Below are 23,348 nucleotides of genomic sequence, written 5' to 3' on the forward strand. Positions count from 1 at the left end.
AATATCACGACAGCTATGGTATCCTAGGCACCTAGTGCCCATAATGGACATCGTCTGAAGTGTTATGGAAATTCGATACGAAATCAGTGTGCAAAGTCATTATTTGGGTGTTTTTGGAGGCGCTGATCATGAATACATGACGGCGATGGTCATGACTAAGACATATCTCATCTCCTGGAGTTTTGTAGATATTCGATACAAAATAATTCCAAATTCGTTACTTGGAGGTTTGTGGGATCGCTGAATACGAATATATTTTTTATTTATTTATTTACGCTGCAACCACAAGGGTTATTAGCGACCTAAAAAATATTATACAGGTAAAACTAGTAAAAATTACAATAGTTGATACTATCCAGAGTGTTTAAAATAACTTATTGTGTTTTTAACGTTCATGTCTATTCCTAAGGCTTCCTCTATAATATTTTTTTTTATTCTTAAGGCACTATCCCAATGAATATGAATATTATATTGCCAATGGTCTCCTGTTGCCCAGGAGGGAACTCGCCTACAGTAGTTTTTGTTAGAATATGCAACAACATTAAAAGTAGATATTATTCTATAGTTGTACATACTCTATGTATTGACAGCATCGATAGTTTAGAAATATAATGTAACGTTCAAGAAAAATATAGAAAATATAATGTCAGTCATGTTCAAGTAAAATGTTTTCCTATTGTTCTGTAATTCAGTGAATTATAATTGTTGATGGTCATTTAGTCAGTTCACCTAACTTATTTTTATAACAGGTTATGGGTCCAGTCTTCAATTAACATGTTTAACCGTTGCGTACTGCCACGTTCAAATCGCGCACGTAATTTGTCCCATATTTCACTAGCGTGAGTACCTGTCAACACGAGCTCGGCAACAGTTTTTCCTAGCGTACCTGCTAACAAACTTGCCGCTTTTGCATCGTCTTTTAACCATTGTTGATGCTTCTCTACTTCCAATGAAGTTAAATTTTCACTAGCCTCGGGACAGTTACACATACTGTTCACAATGTCTTCAAGTGCATACTTTCAAGTGAAATTTCCATTTTGCCCAGTCTTCAGGACCCTCAAGTTCGTCGACTTGAATTTTATAATCGATATTGCTGATCGCCATATTTTTTCACAGTTCATATGTGAGTTGGGTCCGTAACCTGTTATAAATTAAGTTAGGTGAACTGACTAAATGACCAACAACGATTATAATTCACCCAATTACAGGACAATAGGAAAACATTTTACTTGAAGCCTTTTTTAGAGTCCGTGGTGAAAAAGAAGATATTAGTACACATGTTGCGAAGTTGCAGAAACTGTTTGTAGATTTGAATGATGAATTTCAGAAGCATGATGAAAATGTTTTATCCGAAAGAATGTTAAATGGTCGGATATTATCAACTTTGGTTAAAGATTTTGATGATAATTTCAAAGATTTGTGGGATACGATATCATCAAAAAATCAAACTTTGAATTTATTGATTGAGAAATTGTGTGCAATTGAATTACGTGACCAAAGTGCTATAGAATCTTTTGCGTTTGTTGTACGTAATATCCCGACAGAAAAATGCAAACAGAGCCAAAGTAAAACTACTACGAAATCAAAGAGAAATGTACATCGTTCAAAAGAAAAGTTTCCATGTCATAAATGCAAGAAATTAGGCCATTGGGCGAGTGTCCATTGAAAAAATCTGCTGAGAATTTAGGCGAGAATAAAAGTAATGATGCTGCTTTTTTGTCTTTTGTTTTAAGTGCCTCATCTAACAATTGTATTGAAGCTGGAAAATAGTATTGTGACACTGGAACCACAAATCATATCACTACAGATAAGCAATATTTCTCATCTTACACAGAGTTTGCCGAACCCGAAAAGATATCACTTGGTAAGAAGGATGTATGTATGCTAGCGTTAGCTCATGGGCAAGGAACAGTGCAAATTCAAACACGTCTGAATAATGAATGGAAAGATGCTGAATTGAAGAATGTTTTTTATGTTCCTGAAGCAAGCGCTCATTTATTTTCTGTGAAAACTGCTGCACAAAGAGGGTTCGTTACAGTACTCGACGAGAAAGGTGTAAGTCTACATGATAAAAATACTCTTGAATTGTAATGACTGGGTACTTTAGTAATGGCCTGTATGCACTCGATATACGTGTTATGAAACCGACTAATCCCATTCAAGCAAACTTAGTAGAGTCAATAGATATGTTACAAGTGTATCATGAAAGATTTGGTAATCAGCATAAGCAACACGTAAAGACGGTATTGAAGAAAATGAATATAGACATTGATGGGTGCAAAGAAAGCTTTTGCGATGGATGTGCAATTGAAAAAATGCATATATTGCCATTTAAAACTAGGATCAATCGGCCACAAGTCTCTGGTGAGCAGATCCATGCAGATGTGAATGGACCCATGTCTATAGAATCATTGGGAAGACACGTTATTACGTATGTTTTAAAGATGACTTTAGTAAGTTTCGGAAAGTTTTCTTTATGAAACACAAAAGTGAGGTATGTACCTTAGAAAAAATTTTAAATGAAGCAAATACAAATGGCCATCTTGTAAAGCAACTGAGATGTGATGGAGGGAGAGAGTTTGACAATAGAAAGGTATCTGAACTTCTTGCGAGTAGAGGTATAGAGCATTGTATCACTCCGCCTATACACCTCAGCAGAATGGTGTTCCTGAAAGGGAAACCGTACCATTGTAGAGTGTGCTCGTTCCATGTTAAACCCATGCAAGTTGCCCAAAGAATTGTGGGCAGAAGCATGCAATACTGCAGTGTATCTTCTGAATCGCACAGGAAAGTCATCAATTGAGAATAAAAGTCCCTATGAATTGTGGTATGGAAAGCCAGTTGGGAGTTTGAAACATTTAAGAATATTTTGCACTGAATGTTATGTTCACGTAAACAAGAATTTTCGCAGTAAATTTGATGACAAGGCGACACATGGTTATTAAGTTGGTTACATGAATGACAGGGATGGTTTTAGAATATGGATTCCATCTGAAAGAAGAATCGTATCGAGCCACGACGTACGATTTAAACCTGGAGTTATATGCAATTTGCGAATTGTTAAAGATAAAGCCGAATCAGTGAACCAGAATCAGTCGGAATGTTTTAGTGCAAATGAAAACTCCGAAGAAGTGAAAAATGGTATCAATGAAATTGTGAAATCTGAGAATATGGAAAGTGTAGAAAGTAAGAGTGAAAATCAAGAAGTGAAGAGAGAAGAAGATAGTGTTTAAGAATCTAAGCGTTACCCTACGCGTGTTAGAAATAAACCAAAATTGTTTGGCTTATCTACTTTTCATGTTGAGGGAGAGTGTTAGAATATACAACAACATTAAAAGTAGATATTATTCTATAGTTGTACATACTCTATGTATTGACAGCATCGATAGTTTAGAAATATAATGTAATGTCAAGAAAAATATAGAAAATATAATGTAAGTCATGTTCAAGTAAAATGTTTTCCTATTGTCCTGTAATTCAGTGAATTATAATTGTTGATGGTCATTTAGTCAGTTCACCTAACTTAATTTATAACAGTTTTATAGAAATACGATATAAAATCAGTTAGTTCTGCTAATCAGGTACCTCTGTGTCCATCGCTGACATGATATTCATGTTAAGCGATCCCAGAAACCTCAGAGTAATAAGTTTGCACTGATTTTATATTGATTTTCTACAAAACTTCATGACATGAGGTCAGTCCTCGTCACCAGATGCGTCGGAGACTATCGCCGTCATGATTAAGTGACCAAAAAAAAAACCCTGAGATAAAGAGCTAACACTGATTTTGTACCGAATTTACATAAAACTCCAGATGAACCCACTATGTTCACCAGGTGCCTCAGAGACCATCATCGACATTACATTAGTGTTCAGTGATCTCAAAAACTATCGAGTAATGAGTTTGTTCTGATTTTGTATCAACATTCCACAAAACTCAAGAAGACAGGCCCATTCTGGGCCCCAGGTGCCTCGAAGACCATCGCCATTATAATATTCATGTTCGGCAAGCCCAAAAATTTAACTCATTTGCGTCAATTATTTCCGAATTAAAAATTTATCATTTTTCATACCTTCGAATTCATTTTCCTTGTTCAATAATGCAGTTTTCATTTCGTCATCATCATTTTTGTTCACAACGTTTCCTAAGGCTCTCACGAATCGAATGTAAAAAGTTTTATTGAGAGATTTATATAACTGCAAATATTTGGTAGGTTTTGAACTTTTTACTGCTTCATTGCCTTGCTATTATTTCTTTTGGATTTATAATTATTATATCTAAGAAGAAAAAATAAAATTGTGGGTATTTAAGTTTATTCTAATAACCAAAAAAAATTCTAATTAAAAATGTAGTAGACACAACTATAGAACTTAGTATATGACAAGTACAAATACTTTCAAATGCAGGAAAAAACACTATAGTTTCATAAACTTATCATTATTGAAAGTGTTATTCAAATCACTGTATTTGAAAGCATCACCACCTTTACAGTATTAATGGTGGCTGGGCTGGGCATCTTTGTCAACATAGTCGTGTTGTTCCTCGGGAGTGTGTGGCCAGAATGTAGGCTTGTTGATGGGGTCGATAGCGTCTTCTGGGTAAGCATCACGGTAATCTTCCAATGTCATCTGATCATATGGAATTAGACTGGCGATGTGGGCCAATTGCTTTCTGTACCTAAAATGGTAAAAAATAAACTTTATTAGTTGTATACAAACAGAAAAGGATTTATGGTTGGTAAAATCAATAAATATAAATGAGGATACAAATGATACATTTTTCTATGAAAAGAAATACATAAATCCAATTTCTACTACAGTAGAACCCCGCTAATCCGAACGTTCGGCATCCGAACCAACGGAAAGTGAAAAAATTTTAAAAATTCAAGACAAAAACTTAAAAACATGTTTATTATACAGAGTAAAACCAGAAAATTGAACAATGTAGGATTAATAGGACTTTGACATTTAAAATTTCTTAAAAATAAATACGTACTTTAATATGTAGTGCTTATACAGGTTAAACATAAACTTACTTTGGTTCTCTCGTAGTCAACTTGAGTCCAAAATTATTGTCCACACTCTTGCGAGAACATTTTGCGACTCAAAATCAACGACAATGAAAATGAAAGCTTTGAATTACAAGTTAGGCTAACTTTCGGATAATCCGAACAGGCTGTCCCCCCAATTAGTTCGGATATTCGGGGTTCCATTGTATTAATAATATAGAGGCTTAGTTATGTAAATACAAAAGCCATTATTGTCAGAGTCAAATACATTCAACCAAGTCTGTCTGTAGTATATTTACGATGCGATGCATATATCACTTATTAGCGACATTCGGTTTCCCTCTACAGTGCTGATGTCGCAGATGAGCAACATGTGCTCACTTACATTACATAACAAAAATTATTTCAGGTTGTGGGAGAAGTACTTAAAGATTTATATGCAGCGAACGTGTTAACAGGTGGTGGGTGTGTTTCTTTATTAGTGTATTTACGTATTAGATTTTTTGAGGCACGTAAATTTTATGATAATTTAGTTTCCAGTTTTGAGGACATTTACGACTGTCCTCAGAATTTCGGAAGAAGTTGAACATAATTACCTGAAGAAAAGAAACAGAAGGTATGTTTCTATTGTTCGAGTAAAAAGAGGAGCATGACTACTACATATTGCAACCAATACCATCACACTGTATGTGGCGAACACTAGGTAGTATATACGTACAATATGTGCAAATAAATAGTGTACATCGACTCTATTTATATTTGTACCATTTACTAAGAAATACATTTTTTCTATTTTTTGTCAAAATTAACCAGTAAATAATAGTCCACCTTTCTAGGGTTAATATTATGGAATCCAAAATAGTAGCAAAATTATTGTTTCAAGTTGCTTATTATGTATGTTCAAAATCATCACGACTGATCAAGAATAATAAATATTGCAGTGTCCCTAAAACAGTGTCACAAATAAAACCACATCTTCCAATACGCCCAAGACAAAACTTAAAAACGTTTTTAAATTTTTTTTCTTGAATTTTTTAATTTTTTTCACTTTCCCTTGATTCGGATTTACCGAATGTTCGTATTAGCGGGGTTCTGCCATTGTTTATATAGGGAGATAGTTGGTCAGCCCAATAGTTAAATATGTTTCATTCAAATTGAGACAGTCACCAGATGTCCTCACAATTTCTATCAGGGTCGCAACGTCAAAATGCATAGACACCAAGTTGGATACGATCCTATTCATAACACCCCAACTCGCATACATATTAAGAAAAATAAATATATAGAAGAGTATATATTTAGAAATTGAATTAATGATGTCATGCTACTATAGATTATACAGAGAGGATCTAAATTATGGAATAAATTCATTTTCTCTAAAATGGACGACTTTGGAGAAAAATACTGAAACAGGTCGATTTTTATTTTTAAATTACAATTGTTTGGCATATATTTCATACTAGTGACGTCATCCATCCGAGCGTGATGACGTAATCAATGGTTTTTATAAAAGGGAATAGGGGTCGTGTGGTACCTCATTTGAAAGGTTGTTCAATTCTCTATTCAGCAATATAAACGATAAAGTCATTATTTATACAGGGTAACCAAAAAAATAATTTTTGAATTAAATTAATTGACGCAAAAAGAAGAATGTATGTAATTTATTAAACTTAAAATGCATTGTACGGCTGTAACTAAATGAAAAAAAAATGTTTATTTCAGAAATAAACATTTATTGCGCTTAAATTAAATCACAAACAGCCTCCCACCACCTCTTGGCAGTTTGAACATTTAATTTAAGCGAAAAGCAATGTTTATTTGCCAAATACACATTTTTTTTTCTATTTTCTGACGGTGATAAAATGTATTTTGAGTTAAATAAATTGAATACATTCTTATTTTTTCGTCAATTAATTTAATTCAAAAATTATTATTTGGCCACCCTGTATAAATAATGATATTCATGTTTATAATATTAGTGGTGCCTTTCAAATGAGGTGCCACACGACCCCTATTCCCATTTAAAAAAATCATCGATTACGCCACCACGCTCAGATGGATGACGTCACTAGTATGAAATATCTGCCAAAAAATTGTAATTTCAAAATAAAAATCGACGTGTTTCGGGATTTTTCTCTAAAGTCGTACATTTTAGAGAAAATGAATTTATTCCATAATTCTGTATATATAATAGCATGACATCATTAATTCAATTTCTAAATATATTCTTCCATATATATTTATTTTTCTTAATATGTATGCGAGTTGGGGTGTTATGAATAAGATCGTATCCAACTTGGTGTCTATGCATTTTGACGGTGTGACCTGACAGAAATTGTGGGGACATCTGGTGACTGTCTCAGTTTGAATCAAACAAATTTTCCTATTGGGCTGGCCAACTATCCCTATATAAACAATGGTTCTACTGTACAATAGTGTAGTCATATGACTATCAGAGAGTAATAAAAAACTGTAGACAAGGGAAAACATAGGAAATAAACTGCTCGTCAAAAGTTAGGGATATAGAAAATTCTGCTGATTTTAATAGTTGATTTTTTTCGCGAATAGACGGATTCCGCTATTTTTTTTATTTTAGCCTTTTCTTTAGTATTTACACAGTTGTGCAAAGGTTTACTCAAACTTACTTTTTGTACTTATACCGGGTGGAAGAAAAAAATATGTTTTTCTTATGTTTGAGACACCCTGTAGGGAGAACGAGGTACAAATGGGAGTATACATGAGAATAATATTGTAGTCTTATGTTTTGTGAACATGCTGTTGTTTGAATGTCCCTGATATCTTTAGAAACAAAAAAAAATAGACGGGTTTGTAATTTAACATGTGTTGTGTTTTAACCGAAACAAAAGTTTGAGAGACCTTGTAGGGAGAAAAAGGCGAGAATATTTTATTTAATTTCTCTGATATCTTTAATAACAAAGAAACTAGACGGTATTACTATTTAATATGTTTTTCTATGTTTCACATGTGTGATGTGACGCATGTCGTCAGTTAAAACACATATTAAAGAGTAATATCGTCTAGTTTCTTTGTTATTAAAGATATCAGAGAAATTAAAAAAATAAAATATTCAAAAAATATGAGACCACAACATAATATCGGGGTAGACTCACCTTTGTGCCTTTTTCTCCCTACAAGGTGTCCCAAACTTTTGTTTCGGTTAAAACACAGACATGTTAAATTACAAAACCGTCTATTTTTTTATTTCTAAAGATATCAGGGACATTCAAAAAACAAAATGTTCACAAAACATAAGACTACAATACGATTTCGATATATACTCCCATTTGTACCTCGTCCTCTCTACAGGGCGTTTCAAACTTAACATAAGAAAAACATTTCTTTTCTTCCACCCGGTATAAGTACAAAAAAAAAGTTTGAGTAAACCATTGCATAACTGTGTAAATATTAAAGAAAAGTCTAAAATAATAAAAAAAATTAGCGTAATCCGTTAATCTGTTCACGAAAAAAATCTATTATAAAAATTCAGCAGAATTTTCTATATCCCTAACTTTTGACGAGCAGTTTATACTCACAACTGAAATGTATAGCCAAGGAGATTGGGCCAGAATAAATATACAAAAGACACAAAATATTAACACAGCCAAGAACGTGTAGAGGAAATAGACGTCAAATTTAAGTGCAAAACCTGGAAGTAAACATAAAAACAGTCATAAAGACAAAAACAAGATTAAGTTAAATATAGAAGGAACAAAATAAATAAATTCAAGAAAGAGTAAGGAATGGTAAAGAGGTTTGTTATCTGGTGACTCATATATTTCTCTTTAAAACCGTTTGTGAGAAATAGAAGATGTATAAAACTATCATTAAATCTGGAGAAAGTTAAAAGGTATTGAAAGACCAATTCTAAGATAGATTTTTGGATCAATCATGATCTCCATATTCAATGTCAACATGATCATAAAATACAGAGTTGAAAAAGAAAGGCTACGTAAAAGATAAGTGTGTGAAGTGGCAGCTGACATGAAAAATATAATAAACATCAGAACTTGTATGAAGCTTAAGGGCGTAGGCGCAAAATTTCATGCCAAAGTGTTTTAAATGCATTCACTTTTTTTTTTAAATAATTAGAAAACTAATTAATATTCTCGAAAAATTTAAAGCAGAATAAAAAAATGAATTATTGCAGAGGGCCGAAAGTCCCTGAAAACTTCTATAATGTTTATTTTAATAAGTTACAGGAGTAAAAAAAGAGAAAATTTAGTGTGATTTTTAATTTCAAATATCTTATTTCAAATATTCAAGTGAAACTTTTTGGTTATTCTAAGGTACTTTCAAACCTCGGTAATAATGTAATATTTTATTCTGCATTTAAATTGTTCAAAAATACTTATTAGTTTTTTCAGGATTCAAAGAAATGAATGCATTTAAAACACATTGGTGCGAAATTTTGCGCCTATGTCCTTAATGGGATCTCCAATGTTGTGAGGCAAGCATTATAAAAGGCAAATGACAACTTGGGCTTATCGGCTTATTGGAAGATGTTGTTTTATTTGTGACACTATTTAAGGAACACTGCAATATATATTATTCTTGATCAGTTTGTGGTGATTGAAGATACATAGTAATAGCCCAGGAGTGGCTAGAACGCAAGAGAATGCGCCGATTACCGCACCATCAGCTTGATGTCCCATGTGCTGAAGTTGCTACTGAAAGTCATCCATAACCGAATATATCACAAACTGGACATAGATATTAATGATACACAATTTGGGTTTCGCAAAGGCCTAGGAACGCGTAAAGCTGTTTTCTCACTTAATATCCTAATACAAAGGTGCCTAGACGTCAATACAGATATATATATATATATATATATATATATATATATATATATATATATATATATATAAATCTTGTTAATTTTGAGGTTGCAGTCATAAATTTCAGGGGGCAGGATAAGTAAAACTCTTAGTTATTATCAAGCTTTCGCAAAATTTATTTGCTTCTTCAAGATATGCTAAAAAAGTTTTAGTAAATACAATGAAATTAAGACGATAAAAAATATTGTACATAAAAGCATAAAAAACTTACAACGTGAGGTTAATCCATTAAATTTTTGGCGTACATAACAAAAAAATATATAAAATTCTTAATCTAATTTCTAATCTTCTACAATGCCTTAATTTTAGATAATTTAAAAAGAGAAAAATAATTTGACAATTTAATTTGAAATTTAGTATGTCAGAAAGACATTTGTATCTGTTTATTATATTTTATTTTAAGTTGCTAATAACTAGTTTTTTATTATTTCTTATCTGCGTACTTATTATAGAATTTATGGATATAAGTAATTTGTAAAATATTAGTTTTAGCAATAAAGTGGCGCCAAATTTGAAAATTTAATTTTGAATTTAGTCAGGCAATTTAGTATTTTTAAATTAAAATATTAGTTTTCGTAAGATAGAATGTAATTATAGATGGTGCTTAGTTTATCTATGTCAGTTTTTTTATTGACACATTGATATTTGTTGATGCATAATATATGCATAATTTCTGACATACTAAATTTCAAATTAAATTGTCAAATTATTTTTCTCTTTTTAAATTATCTAAAATTAAGGCATTGTAGAAGATTAGAAATTAGATTAAGAATTTTATATATTTTTTTGTTATGTACGCCAAAAATTTAATGGATTAACCTCACGTTGTAAGTTTTTTATGCTTTTATGTACAATATTTTTTATCGTCTTAATTTCATTGTATTTACTAAAACTTTTTTAGCATATCTTGAAGAAGCAAATAAATTTTGCGAAAGCTTGATAATAACTAAGAGTTTTACTTATCCTGCCCCCTGAAATTTATGACTGCAACCTCAAAATTAACAAGATTTTACATAGTGTCAGTCAATATTACCTAACTGCTTTATATATATTGATGTGATCTTGATTTTTGATATGAGATAATATTCTTATATGTCACTTAATTTAATCAATGTATTAATACTAATCTAATTAATTAACCAGATCACATATCAATATGTTTTCAATCTCAGGGCGAATTATAAATTAATTACTTACTTTCGTGGCTTCTAAATATTTCTTAATGGTTCCTAATCGGGATAGAAAAGAAAAGAGTAAAAAAAATACACATATGGGTTACAATTATAATCAAAATATTTTTTATTTTATTTAAAAAGGCTATCAATGCTTAATATTTGCTATTTCTTATTATTCTTAAACATAACATTTACAAATGGGAATCTTATTTCCTTTTGGTTTTCAATTGAAAGTTTTTATTAACATTTAACTATTAGGAGTTATTAGGAACAACTCTATTTAAGTTTGATGAAGCTTTTCTGATATAATTGATTATGTTATTCAATTTTTTATGTGGAATTTAATACGAAAAAACCCATACATTCATGTCCAAACAAATGAGACTGACCTTTTCCTGGTGAACTGAAAATGTCCTCACACAAAACCCGTTTCCTGCTATCCTTGGCTGCGATCAAACCTCGTCCTGGCTTCCAGTAATGTTCTCCTTTGAAAAACTAGCTCGAATAGATCTCGTTCATGCTTCTGTCGTGATGCTGTGTTCTACCTTTTTCGAAACTGCTATCAGCTACCGGGACACTCTTGGCTCAAGGAGGTTCTTTTACTCTCGACCTGGCCTACTTCTCGTTCCACGATAGATACTCCACACTCACGGAACTACACCGGCTTTCTCACTCTCCGTACACTACCGTCTACTACTCGACTTCACTTCTCGACAGCTCAAAACATTCTGCTCTCACTTTGTCATCCATTCCCCTACTTTCTAAATATCCCTTCCAGATTCACAAATCAATCTTCCACCACCAACTCTCATTCGTAATATTCCTCAAAACCAATTTTTAATCTTTCTAAATATGCTTAATGGATTTCAAAAGAAAATATTTAATTCCCATTCTAAAATACTTTCTAACTATTTACAAATTTTAATGACCTATTCTCTCTTTCAAATGAGTCTTATTTAGCATAGGCTAATGATCGAAACCTTCCGCGAAAAACGATAATGAACTATCATCTATTTCACTGAGTCTTATTTAGCATAGGCTAATGATCGACCTTCCGAGAAGAACGATAATGGTACGCGTCATTCACTTTGTTTATCTAAGCACATTGTTCCGAGTTTCGTACGCTTATTCTAATCACTTCTTAAAATTACATATAACAATTTGTTGTATACAGGTTGTTTTAAATTTATATGCCCGTGGTTGAGAAAATTGAAATTATTTTATATTAAATTGAATTTTGTTTATAATTATTAAAATTTAATTTTCATATCAAATAGAAATATAACAAATCCCCGCCTTGTATTCGATAAAATTTATCTGCATTTTTAAATAAATTTTCTCGAGGCAAAACCAACTCCCTGTATATTTCCTTACTTTAATCTACTTCTTATATCCTAACTTACTATCTACTTCATGTAATTCTGTCTTTTATTCGTGATATTTGTATACATCGTGAATATTATAAATTCCTCGGATCTTTTCCGAGTTCCTGTGCCTCAACTCATAACTATTTATCCCATTTTCATTATTCACGATGTACGGGCCTTCGAAAACAGGCATCAACTTTGCGCAAATGCCCCCAGGAAGATTTGATACTCGTAATGCCCTCACGAGTACTTTTTCACCCTTTTGGAAAGTCACTGGTCTTCTTTTTCTATTTTGTTCCTGTCTTTGGATATATTTTTCGTTGCTTCGCCGTAATCTTCTCTGTACGGTTTCAATCACCTGTTGATATTCTTTTGGCTCTTGGTCTTCCCATGGCCTTATCGGCAATACACCCTTCATGATGTATTCTGGGGTCTCTTTTGTTACTGTGCTCGGAATTGTATTTAGATACCTTTCTATTTCCGCCATTTTCCTGTCCCAGTGGCGATGTTGACCATCTGTTGCAATGCGAAGAAATTTCGTCACTTCCTGTATGAATCGTTCCGAAGGATTACTCTGTGGATGCCTGATGCTGACAAAATTTGTCTCTATTCCTCGTTCTCGAAGTTGTCCCTTGAAACGATCATTTCGGAAATACGTTGCATTGTCCAGTAGGATCTTTTTTGGTGTTCCTACTATGGCTATAAAATTGTCGATTTTTCTTAATATTTCCTCCCCCTTTGTGGTGCGGCAACTATATAATTTTACGTATTTTGAAAACACATCCACCATTACCAGAATATGTTTGTTCCTTTTAGTGGTCATAATTAGATCGCTTAACATATCTATTGCTACAATGTCTAGTTTGTTTCGGGCTTCAATATTTTTGGCAACATTTTCGTTTTTGAAATTCCGACTCTTATATTTTTGACATACATCGCACTTCTGGGTAATTTCCTTTGCAATGCGGTAATCCTGTCGGCTGATGTAATTTTCCCTAAAAACGAGCCAAACTTTTCTGCTACCGATATGCCCATTGTCCTCATGTAATTTCTTTATTATCTTTTCGGCCAATGTCTGTGTCACTAAATATAGTTCCTTTCCGTCTATTCTCTTAAAATATATGTCATTTTCTACTTCCGCTCTTCTTTTCTCTCTTTCCTCTAAGTCTTCTTGGTTTGTCCTTATCTCATTTAACGAATATATCCCTTCTTCTTGTATTAATCTATTTAGTCCCACCTGTAGAGTAATTGTTTCCTTTTTTCCCGTGTCCTCATCCCGTGTTAGAGCGTCGGCTATTATGTTGTCTTTTCCTTTTATATATCGGAACTCAAAATCATACTCCTGTAATAATAGAATGCCTCTATGTATTCTATTATTTACTAATCTATTCTTCATGATATGTACTAAAGCTGCATGGTCTGTTTCGATTGTGAATTTTGCTCCCAATAAGTAAAACCTCAATTTGTTTACGCAATATAGTACACTGGCAAACTCCAATTCTGTAACACTATATTTTCTCTCATGTGTTTTAGTCACTCGCGATATAAAACATATCGGCACTTCTTGGTCGTTTTGTATTTGAGACAGAACTCCTGCAAATTTTTGTATGGACGCATCAGTTCGGAGTATAAAAGGTAAATTGTAAATGGGGTGGTATATTTTCGTTCCTTTTGCGAATTCTCGTTTTAATGTTTCGAAAGCTTCCTCCTGTTCTTCTTTCCAATTCCATTTTATTCCTTTTTTAAGCAACTTTATCAGAGGGATTTCCTTTTGGCTCAAATCGGGAATCAGTTTTTTAAAATAATTAATCGTGCCAAGAAAACCTCTCAATGTTTTCAAATTCGTTGGTCTTGGGTATTCATCTATGAGCTTGACTCTGTCTTCGGATAATCTTACTGTTTTGGTGTCCAATTGAAAACCCAAATAAATGACTTCTTTTTGAAAAAATTGACATTTTTCAATGTTTAATTTCAATCCCGCTGTGTCCAATTCTTCCAGAATTATTTCTATGTGTTTCAGATGACTCTGAGTATCTTGTGAAAAAATTAATAAATCATCGATATAATGAACTATGAAATCTTCGTGGCGATTCAAAATGGTATGTAGAGCTCGGACGAGTGCAGCACAAGCACTCTGCAATCCAAACGGCACTACCTTAAACCGGTAGACAATACCATCAATAGAAAAAGCGGTGTAGTTTCTACACTTTTCAGCTAACGGTATCAACCAAAAACTGTGTTTTAAGTCAATTTTCGAAAATATGTGTGACCCGGTGATTCTTCCAAAAATGGCCTCGATGTTTAGAGGTGATTCATATTGTGATACAGTGTGCTGGTTGATATTCCTGGCATCTAAACATAATCTCAATTCTCCACTGCTTTTCTTTACTATCACAATCGGGTTAACATACGGTGAATAACATCTTTCGATGATTTGATCTTCCAACATTTTATTTATTTCTTCTTTCACCTCTTGTCGATACTTGTATGGAATCGGGTAAGTCTTTGATCGAAAATTTCCCAAGTTTTTCACCTCAAATGAATGTTCGTACTTTTTAGCCACTCTGTTTTCCTCATTGATCAAATTTTCGTAGTTTCTTAACATCAACCGCAATTCTTTTTCTTTCCCTTCTCCACATATCAATTTTCTGTCTTTTTTCTCAGATTCTTCACACATGTTTACCGTGCATTCTGCATCCTCGTTTGCATATACCTCCTCTTCAAATACCACTGTTTCAATCATATTCTTTTCACTTTCATTTTTTAGCTTTATTTCTTCTTCTCCTGAGCCCGTCTCTTCTTTTGAGGAATCCCAGGTTTCCTTTGTTTCTGATACTCTCAAATTTTCTTCTTCTGGGCTCAACTCTTCTTTTGAGGAGCCACAGGTTTCATTTTCTTTTATCTTTTTCTGACCTTTTCTCCTTTTTCTTCTTTGTCCTTGCTTCGCTGCCAAATTCATTTCCACTGTTTGTTCTTTACCTGATTCGTCCGTATTTTGTTTCTCATGTTCCTTGTCCTGTTCTTTTTCTTTTTCTTCTGTTAGTTTCATCGTATTATTTTTAAAATCTATCACTACATGTTTTTCTGCCAATTCGTCCACTCCTACTATCATGTCATGTGACATGTTTGGCATTATTACACATTGTAGTGCATACATATTCTTACCCAGTCGTACCATTACTCGTATGCCTTCATTTATAGTTGCCAATGTCCGTTTGTTTGCGCCCACTAAATTTACCCTAGGTATTTTGTAAATTAAATTTGTTAAGTTAACTTCTTCTATTAGTTTTCTGTTGACCAATGTTATTTCAGATCCAGTGTCTATCATAATTTTAATTGGTTTCTCGTTGATAAATCCATCCACAAATTTTAAATTAACTCCATTTTTCTTTTCGTTGTTTCCTGCCAATTTAATAAACTCCTTGGGGTGACAAAAGATTCCTGTTTGATTTTTGGTTTTTAGTGAGCGCCGTCGTGAAAAGACGCCGGTTGCTCATCGTTGTTTATATTTTCGTCATAATGTCTCTCTCCGTCATATTCATCTGTCTGGGTATTATTTACTTCTCTTCTATTTTCTCTTGGTCTGTCGGATCTGTTTCGGTTTTCTCGATATCCCTGTTCATTTTGTCTACCATTATTTCTGTTTTCTTGATTTGAGCGTGTGGTGTTTCTATTCTGGTATTCTCGATTTCTGTCCTCATTCCATTGCCTATTTCTTTGTTCATAATTTCCTCTTCCGTTGTCTCTATTTTCGTTTTCCCTTCTGGGATTAAAATCTCGTCTTGTATAGTCTCTCCTATTTTGATTTCTATCTCTGTAATCTTGTGTTTCTCGGGGCCTGTAATCTTCTCGCGACCTTCTTGATTTTCTTTCTCTTAGACGTGATTCTCTTATTTGTAGGAATTGGCATAAACTATCTGTCTTTGTAATTTTGCAATGTGATATGGTCTTCCAGCGTTTCCTCGAAATGTCTTGCAATCAGTTCGACTAATTGTTCCGATGAGTAATTATATTGTAAATGTTTTGCATTATTGTAAATTTGCAAAGCATATGTCCTTTCTGATACACCCATCCTATCATTGTATTTCCCATTTTGCAATTCCTTGTTAATTTCCAATTGTTGGACTTTTCCCCAGAAATAATTCAAAAATTTTTGTTCAAATTGTTGCCAATTGCCGAATTCTTCTTCTTTGCTATCGAACCATAGGCTTGCTTCATATTTGAGATGGTTTCTGATAGTTTCTTTTGCTGTTTCGAAATTTCCGATGTGCTGTATTTTCTTTTTCAGGCTATTTATGAACGGCACTGGGTGTAATCTTCTTACATCCCCGCCAAACCTTATCTTCACGTCATCTGTGCTATGTATAACCATTTCTCTTCTTTCTCCGACATTCTGTTGCGTATTGATTTCCGCAATCTTTCTTTCCACTTCTTCTATGTCTGCTTGAATAGCGTTTTGCAACTTGTTTTCCAAACTTTCCATTTCTTTTTTCTGGCAATTCGTTATCTCCTTTATTTTGCTTTTGATTTCTTTAATCTCTGTCTCTTGTTGTCCCATATCGTTCTTGATCATTGTCAAAAATCCTTTTACTTCCTTTTCATACTTTCCTATGCGTTCCTCCATTTTCTTGTTGTTCTCTTCTATTGCTTGTTTCATTTTTTGTTGTGTTTCATCCATTTTTTGATCCAATTTTTGTTGTGTTTCATCCATTTTTTGTTGAGTTTCATTTTGATTTTTATCCATTGTCCTTTTTGCTTCATCCATTTTTTGTGACTAGAGTTGCATCAGTTGTAATAGTTTATCTATTCCTGATAATTCTTGCTGTTCTGATGCCATGATTGTCTTGTCTAAAATATCTTCTTGGTCTGAATGTTCTTTTTGTTTTTTGTTGTCCTTGCTTTGGCTTCTTGTCACAGACATTTGTTTTCAAGAAGTACTGTCCCCGCCAAATATGAAATTTTACTAGTATGTTACCAAGACGACTTTTTCTCACCCAAATATTATAAATTGTCAATAAATATATCAAATGTAAATATCGTAAAAATAAAATATTAAATCAGTTATGTAAAATTTGTACCTAAAGAGATCTAAAATTTTATGTTATCAAATGTAAGTCTCACTTTTTACCACAGGCATATAAATTTTCAAATACCGGCTTTACTCTTTCTATCCTTCAAATTTGCCACTAGAAATACTTTACAATGCTTTCCACGTTGGACGACAGTTGATGTGATCTTGATTTTTGATATGAGATAATATTCTTATATGTCACTTAATTTAATCAATGTATTAATACTAATCTAATTAATTAACCAGATCACATATCAATATGTTTTCAATCTCAGGGCGAATTATAAATTAATTACTTACTTTCGTGGCTTCTAAATATTTCTTAATGGTTCCTAATCGGGATAGAAAAGAAAAGAGTAAAAAAAATACACATATGGGTTACAATTATAATCAAAATATTTTTTATTTTATTTAAAAAGGCTATCAATGCTTAATATTTGCTATTTCTTATTATTCTTAAACATAACATTTACAAATGGGAATCTTATTTCCTTTTGGTTTTCAATTGAAAGTTTTTATTAACATTTAACTATTAGGAGTTATTAGGAACAACTCTATTTAAGTTTGATGAAGCTTTTCTGATATAATTGATTATGTTATTCAATTTTTTATGTGGAATTTAATACGAAAAAACCCATACATTCATGTCCAAACAAATGAGACTGACCTTTTCCTGGTGAACTGAAAATGTCCTCACACAAAACCCGTTTCCTGCTATCCTTGGCTGCGATCAAACCTCGTCCTGGCTTCCAGTAATGTTCTCCTTTGAAAAACTAGCTCGAATAGATCTCGTTCATGCTTCTGTCGTGATGCTGTGTTCTACCTTTTTCGAAACTGCTATCAGCTACCGGGACACTCTTGGCTCAAGGAGGTTCTTTTACTCTCGACCTGGCCTACTTCTCGTTCCACGATAGATACTCCACACTCACGGAACTACACCGGCTTTCTCACTCTCCGTACACTACCGTCTACTACTCGACTTCACTTCTCGACAGCTCAAAACATTCTGCTCTCACTTTGTCATCCATTCCCCTACTTTCTAAATATCCCTTCCAGATTCACAAATCAATCTTCCACCACCAACTCTCATTCGTAATATTCCTCAAAACCAATTTTTAATCTTTCTAAATATGCTTAATGGATTTCAAAAGAAAATATTTAATTCCCATTCTAAAATACTTTCTAACTATTTACAAATTTTAATGACCTATTCTCTCTTTCAAATGAGTCTTATTTAGCATAGGCTAATGATCGAAACCTTCCGCGAAAAACGATAATGAACTATCATCTATTTCACTGAGTTTTATTTAGCATAGGCTAATGATCGACCTTCCGAGAAGAACGATAATGGTACGCGTCATTCACTTTGTTTATCTAAGCACATTGTTCCGAGTTTCGTACGCTTATTCTAATCACTTCTTAAAATTACATATAACAATTTGTTGTATACAGGTTGTTTTAAATTTATATGCCCGTGGTTGAGAAAATTGAAATTATTTTATATTAAATTGAATTTTGTTTATAATTATTAAAATTTAATTTTCATATCAAATAGAAATATAACAAAATATATATATATATATATATATAATTAAGAAGACAATGAGTCTTTGCTGACAGTAATTATATAAATTTGGTTATTGGGTTATGCAGCAAATGAAAAAGTGTACTCTTTTAAATTTCTTTAATCCGAGCTTTCGGTTAAGATTTTAACCATCATCAGGGTGCTACAAAGATATTTTTGGTGTAAGATAATATGAAAACATGTATAAAATTTTGTACTTACAAACTTATATTTGAAATATCCTCAATAAGTTTGTAAGTACAAAATTTTATACATGTTTTCACATTATCTTACACCAAAAATATCTTTGTAGCACCCTGATGATGGTTAAAATCTTAACCGAAAGCTCGGATTAAAGAAATTTAAAAGAGTACACTTTTTCATTTGCTGCATAACCCAATAACCAAATTTATATATATATATATATATATATATATATATATATATATGCTTTCTGTTGTTTTCCGGGTTTGACTCCGCGTTGAATAATTTTGGTTTTGATAAAAACCATTATTTTGACGACGTTTCGGCAAGATCTCACTTGCCATTGTCAAGTCAGGTAGTTCCGCTTCTCGCTGCTGCTTGAAGTAAACTGAATTTTTACTCACGATACCGTCGCTTATGTAGTTGATCCTGATGCTGCTTGCCCTGCGCGAACTCTGGCTCTTGTTATTGGTCCGGTGTAGGTTGCAGTCGTCGGCGGGATGTTACGCGTGGATGTTGCGGCCTGATTTATTTTGGTCTTTTTCTTCAATACCGTTTTCCAAGTTGTAGGAAGCCGTTGCGCATCATCTCTTTGGTTTAAGCCGTTGGGATTTCTTTCAATTTCTATCGATTCTCTGATTTCCCGTTTTCTTTTTATTTCGATGTTAGCTAACATCGTTGTTTGGTTCAGGTTTATTGTGTGTCCTGTATTTGCGACATGTTGAGCCAGGGATGACGTGGTTTCTCCCCTTTCGATAGCATTTCGGTGTTCTTCTCGTCTTACCTGGATTCTTCGGTTGGTCTGTCCAATGTACGACTTTCCACAATCCCCACACGGAATCTCGTATACACCTTGGCTTTCTAACGATATTTTGGTCTTTGGTGTTGGTAAAATAGTTGAGATCTTTCTGTCCGTATTAAATATCGTTTCTATGTTGTGTTTTCTCAGCACTCTCCCTATTTTCTCTGTCGTACCCTTCACATATGGCAGAATGGTTTTGCCGATCGGCTTATTGTCTTCTGTAGGGTCCTTATCTCTTCTTCGAGCATTTTGAGCTTTTTCGATGTTGTATGTTGAGAAGCCGTTTTTTCTTAACGCTGTTTTCACGTTATGGATTTCTTCATTTTGATGTTCTTGGTCTGTCAGTCTTTCGGATCTTGTAATCAAGGTTTTGATGACTGAATGCAATTGTGCAGGATGGTGGTGTGAAGCAGCATTTAGATATCTATCGGTATGTGTCGGTTTCCGATACACTGTATGGCCTATGTGTCCGTCTTGTTTCTTTATTATTAACACATCTAAGAATGGAATTTGATCGTTTTCTTCCAGTTCCATGGTAAACTGAATTTTATGGTGGATATTGTTGATGTGTTCTAAAAAAGCCTTTAGTTTTTCTTCTCCGTGGGTCCAGATAATAAAAGTGTCATCCACGTATCTAAGCCAAAGTTTGGGTTTGTATTCAGCTGTTTCTATTGCCCGCTGTTCTATTTCCTTCATAAACAAGTTCGCTATTACTGGTGACAGTGGAGAACCCATCGGTGCTCCCTCAATTTGTTTATATCTTTGTTCCTTATAGATGAAATAAGTGTTATTTAAACAGTGTTTGGTTAGGTTTAGTGTATCCGGTGATATTGGATACTTTTTGCTTATGATGTCCAGTGATTCATCTATAGGAACATTCGTGAAAAGTGAGACAACATCGAAGCTGACTAGCAAATGTCCCGGCTCAAGAGTCACACCTTTTATACGCTCAATGAAGTGGCTCGCGTTCTTGACGTAAGACTCCGCTTCTTCCGCGTATGGTTGCAGCTGTTGGGCCAGAAATTTCGCCAGCGGTTGTAAGGGAGATCCGATGGAACTCACAATTGGTCGCAGTGGTAATCCTGCCTTGTGTACCTTGGGTAGGCCGTAAAATTTTGGGCATCTAGATGACTTCTCTCTAGGTATGAGATGGACCTGTTGTTCTTTATTGATATTTGAGGCTTTGATCTTGCCTTTTGTTATTTTCTCTAGATAGGTGGTCGGGTCTGACGAGATGCTTTGATATGTTGTATCATTTAAGATGTCGTTTATTTTTGTTTCGTAGTCTTGAATATTCATCACTACCGTAGCGTTGCCTTTGTCAGCTGGAAGCACGATGATTTCTTTGTTGTTCTTCAAATTATGTAAGGCTTCTTTCTCTTCCCGTGTTAAATTTCTTTTTGGTGGTTTAGCTGTTCTTAATATTTTTGATACGTCTTGGCGTATGATCTCGGCTGTTTCTGCTGGGAGATTAGTAATTGTAGTCTCTACCTCAGTAATGATGTTTTCTACGGGAATGTATGTAGGTGCAACAGCAAAATTGAAACCTTTTGCAAGAACACTATTCGTGGCTTCATCCAGTGTCAGATTTGAAAAGTTATATACTAAATTGTTTGTTTCTATTTGTGGATTTTCTTTCTTTTTTGGCCGCTGTTGTAGTAACAAATTTTCAAACTTTTTAATTTGTTTGGTCTTAGTGAGATCAGCATCTGTTTCTGCTCGAAAGTTTGTCAGTTGTTCAAAGAAATTCCATAATGTTGGATGGATTGTGTTACTTAGTTTAAGATGCAGCTGTAATGATTCTGCATTCATTTTGTCGATGTCTCGTCTGGTATCATGGATTGCCTCTCTAATAAGCGCCAGGCTTGCTCTTCTTAAGATGTTTTTAGTTTTATAGTTGTTTTTGTGAAAAGTGAGCTTCATACAAGTCGGTATAATGCTTTCGTCACGGCAGCGTTCTAAAAACGTAAGGTTGCATAATAACGTCCTTCGTTTCGATCGTAGTTTTTCGTATCTTCTGATGTCTGGTAGAATTTCCTCCCCGTAGAGGTTAATTATGTTACACTTGAAGTTTCCGCGGGAGCTATATGTGCTTTCTGTTGTTTTCCGGGTTTGACTCCGCGTTGAATAATTTTGGTTTTGATAAAAACCATTATTTTGACGACGTTTCGGCAAGATCTCACTTGCCATTGTCAAGTCAGGTAGTTCCGCTTCTCGCTGCTGCTTGAAGTAAACTGAATTTTTACTCACGATACCGTCGCTTATGTAGTTGATCCTGATGCTGCTTGCCCTGCGCGAACTCTGGCTCTTGTTATTGGTCCGGTGTAGGTTGCAGTCGTCGGCGGGATGTTACGCGTGGATGTTGCGGCCTGATTTATTTTGGTCTTTTTCTTCAATACCGTTTTCCAAGTTGTAGGAAGCCGTTGCGCATCATCTCTTTGGTTTAAGCCGTTGGGATTTCTTTCAATTTCTATCGATTCTCTGATTTCCCGTTTTCTTTTTATTTCGATGTTAGCTAACATCGTTGTTTGGTTCAGGTTTATTGTGTGTCCTGTATTTGCGACATGTCAAACCCGGAAAACAACAGAAAGCACATATAGCTCCCGCGGAAACTTCAAGTGTAACATAATTAACCTCTACGGGGAGGAAATTCTACCAGACATCAGAAGATACGAAAAACTACGATCGAAACGAAGGACGTTATTATGCAACCTTACGTTTTTAGAACGCTGCCGTGACGAAAGCATTATACCGACTTGTATGAAGCTCACTTTTCACAAAAACAACTATAAAACTAAAAACATCTTAAGAAGAGCAAGCCTGGCGCTTATTAGAGAGGCAATCCATGATACCAGACGAGACATCGACAAAATGAATGCAGAATCATTACAGCTGCATCTTAAACTAAGTAACACAATCCATCCAACATTATGGAATTTCTTTGAACAACTGACAAACTTTCGAGCAGAAACAGATGCTGATCTCACTAAGACCAAACAAATTAAAAAGTTTGAAAATTTGTTACTACAACAGCGGCCAAAAAAGAAAGAAAATCCACAAATAGAAACAAACAATTTAGTATATAACTTTTCAAATCTGACACTGGATGAAGCCACGAATAGTGTTCTTGCAAAAGGTTTCAATTTTGCTGTTGCACCTACATACATTCCCGTAGAAAACATCATTACTGAGGTAGAGACTACAATTACTAATCTCCCAGCAGAAACAGCCGAGATCATACGCCAAGACGTATCAAAAATATTAAGAACAGCTAAACCACCAAAAAGAAATTTAACA

At 33.8% G+C, this 23,348-nt stretch overlaps 1 protein-coding gene across 1 annotated transcript in view; it reads right to left on the reverse strand.

The window, feature by feature from the left end:
• Positions 1–4,297: 4,297 nt before the first annotated feature.
• LOC114340847 (ATP synthase subunit d, mitochondrial) overlaps positions 4,298–23,348 on the reverse strand; it is a 40,064-nt gene continuing 21,013 nt past the window's right edge. Inside the window, exon 3 of the mRNA XM_028291625.2 lies at positions 4,298–4,678. Coding sequence (XP_028147426.1) covers positions 4,495–4,678 — 184 coding nt within the window. The 3' untranslated portion in view covers positions 4,298–4,494. The remainder of the gene's footprint in view (positions 4,679–23,348) is intronic.

This window comes from Diabrotica virgifera, chromosome 6, assembly GCF_917563875.1.
Source record: "Diabrotica virgifera virgifera chromosome 6, PGI_DIABVI_V3a".
Taxonomy (NCBI): domain Eukaryota; kingdom Metazoa; phylum Arthropoda; class Insecta; order Coleoptera; family Chrysomelidae; genus Diabrotica; species Diabrotica virgifera.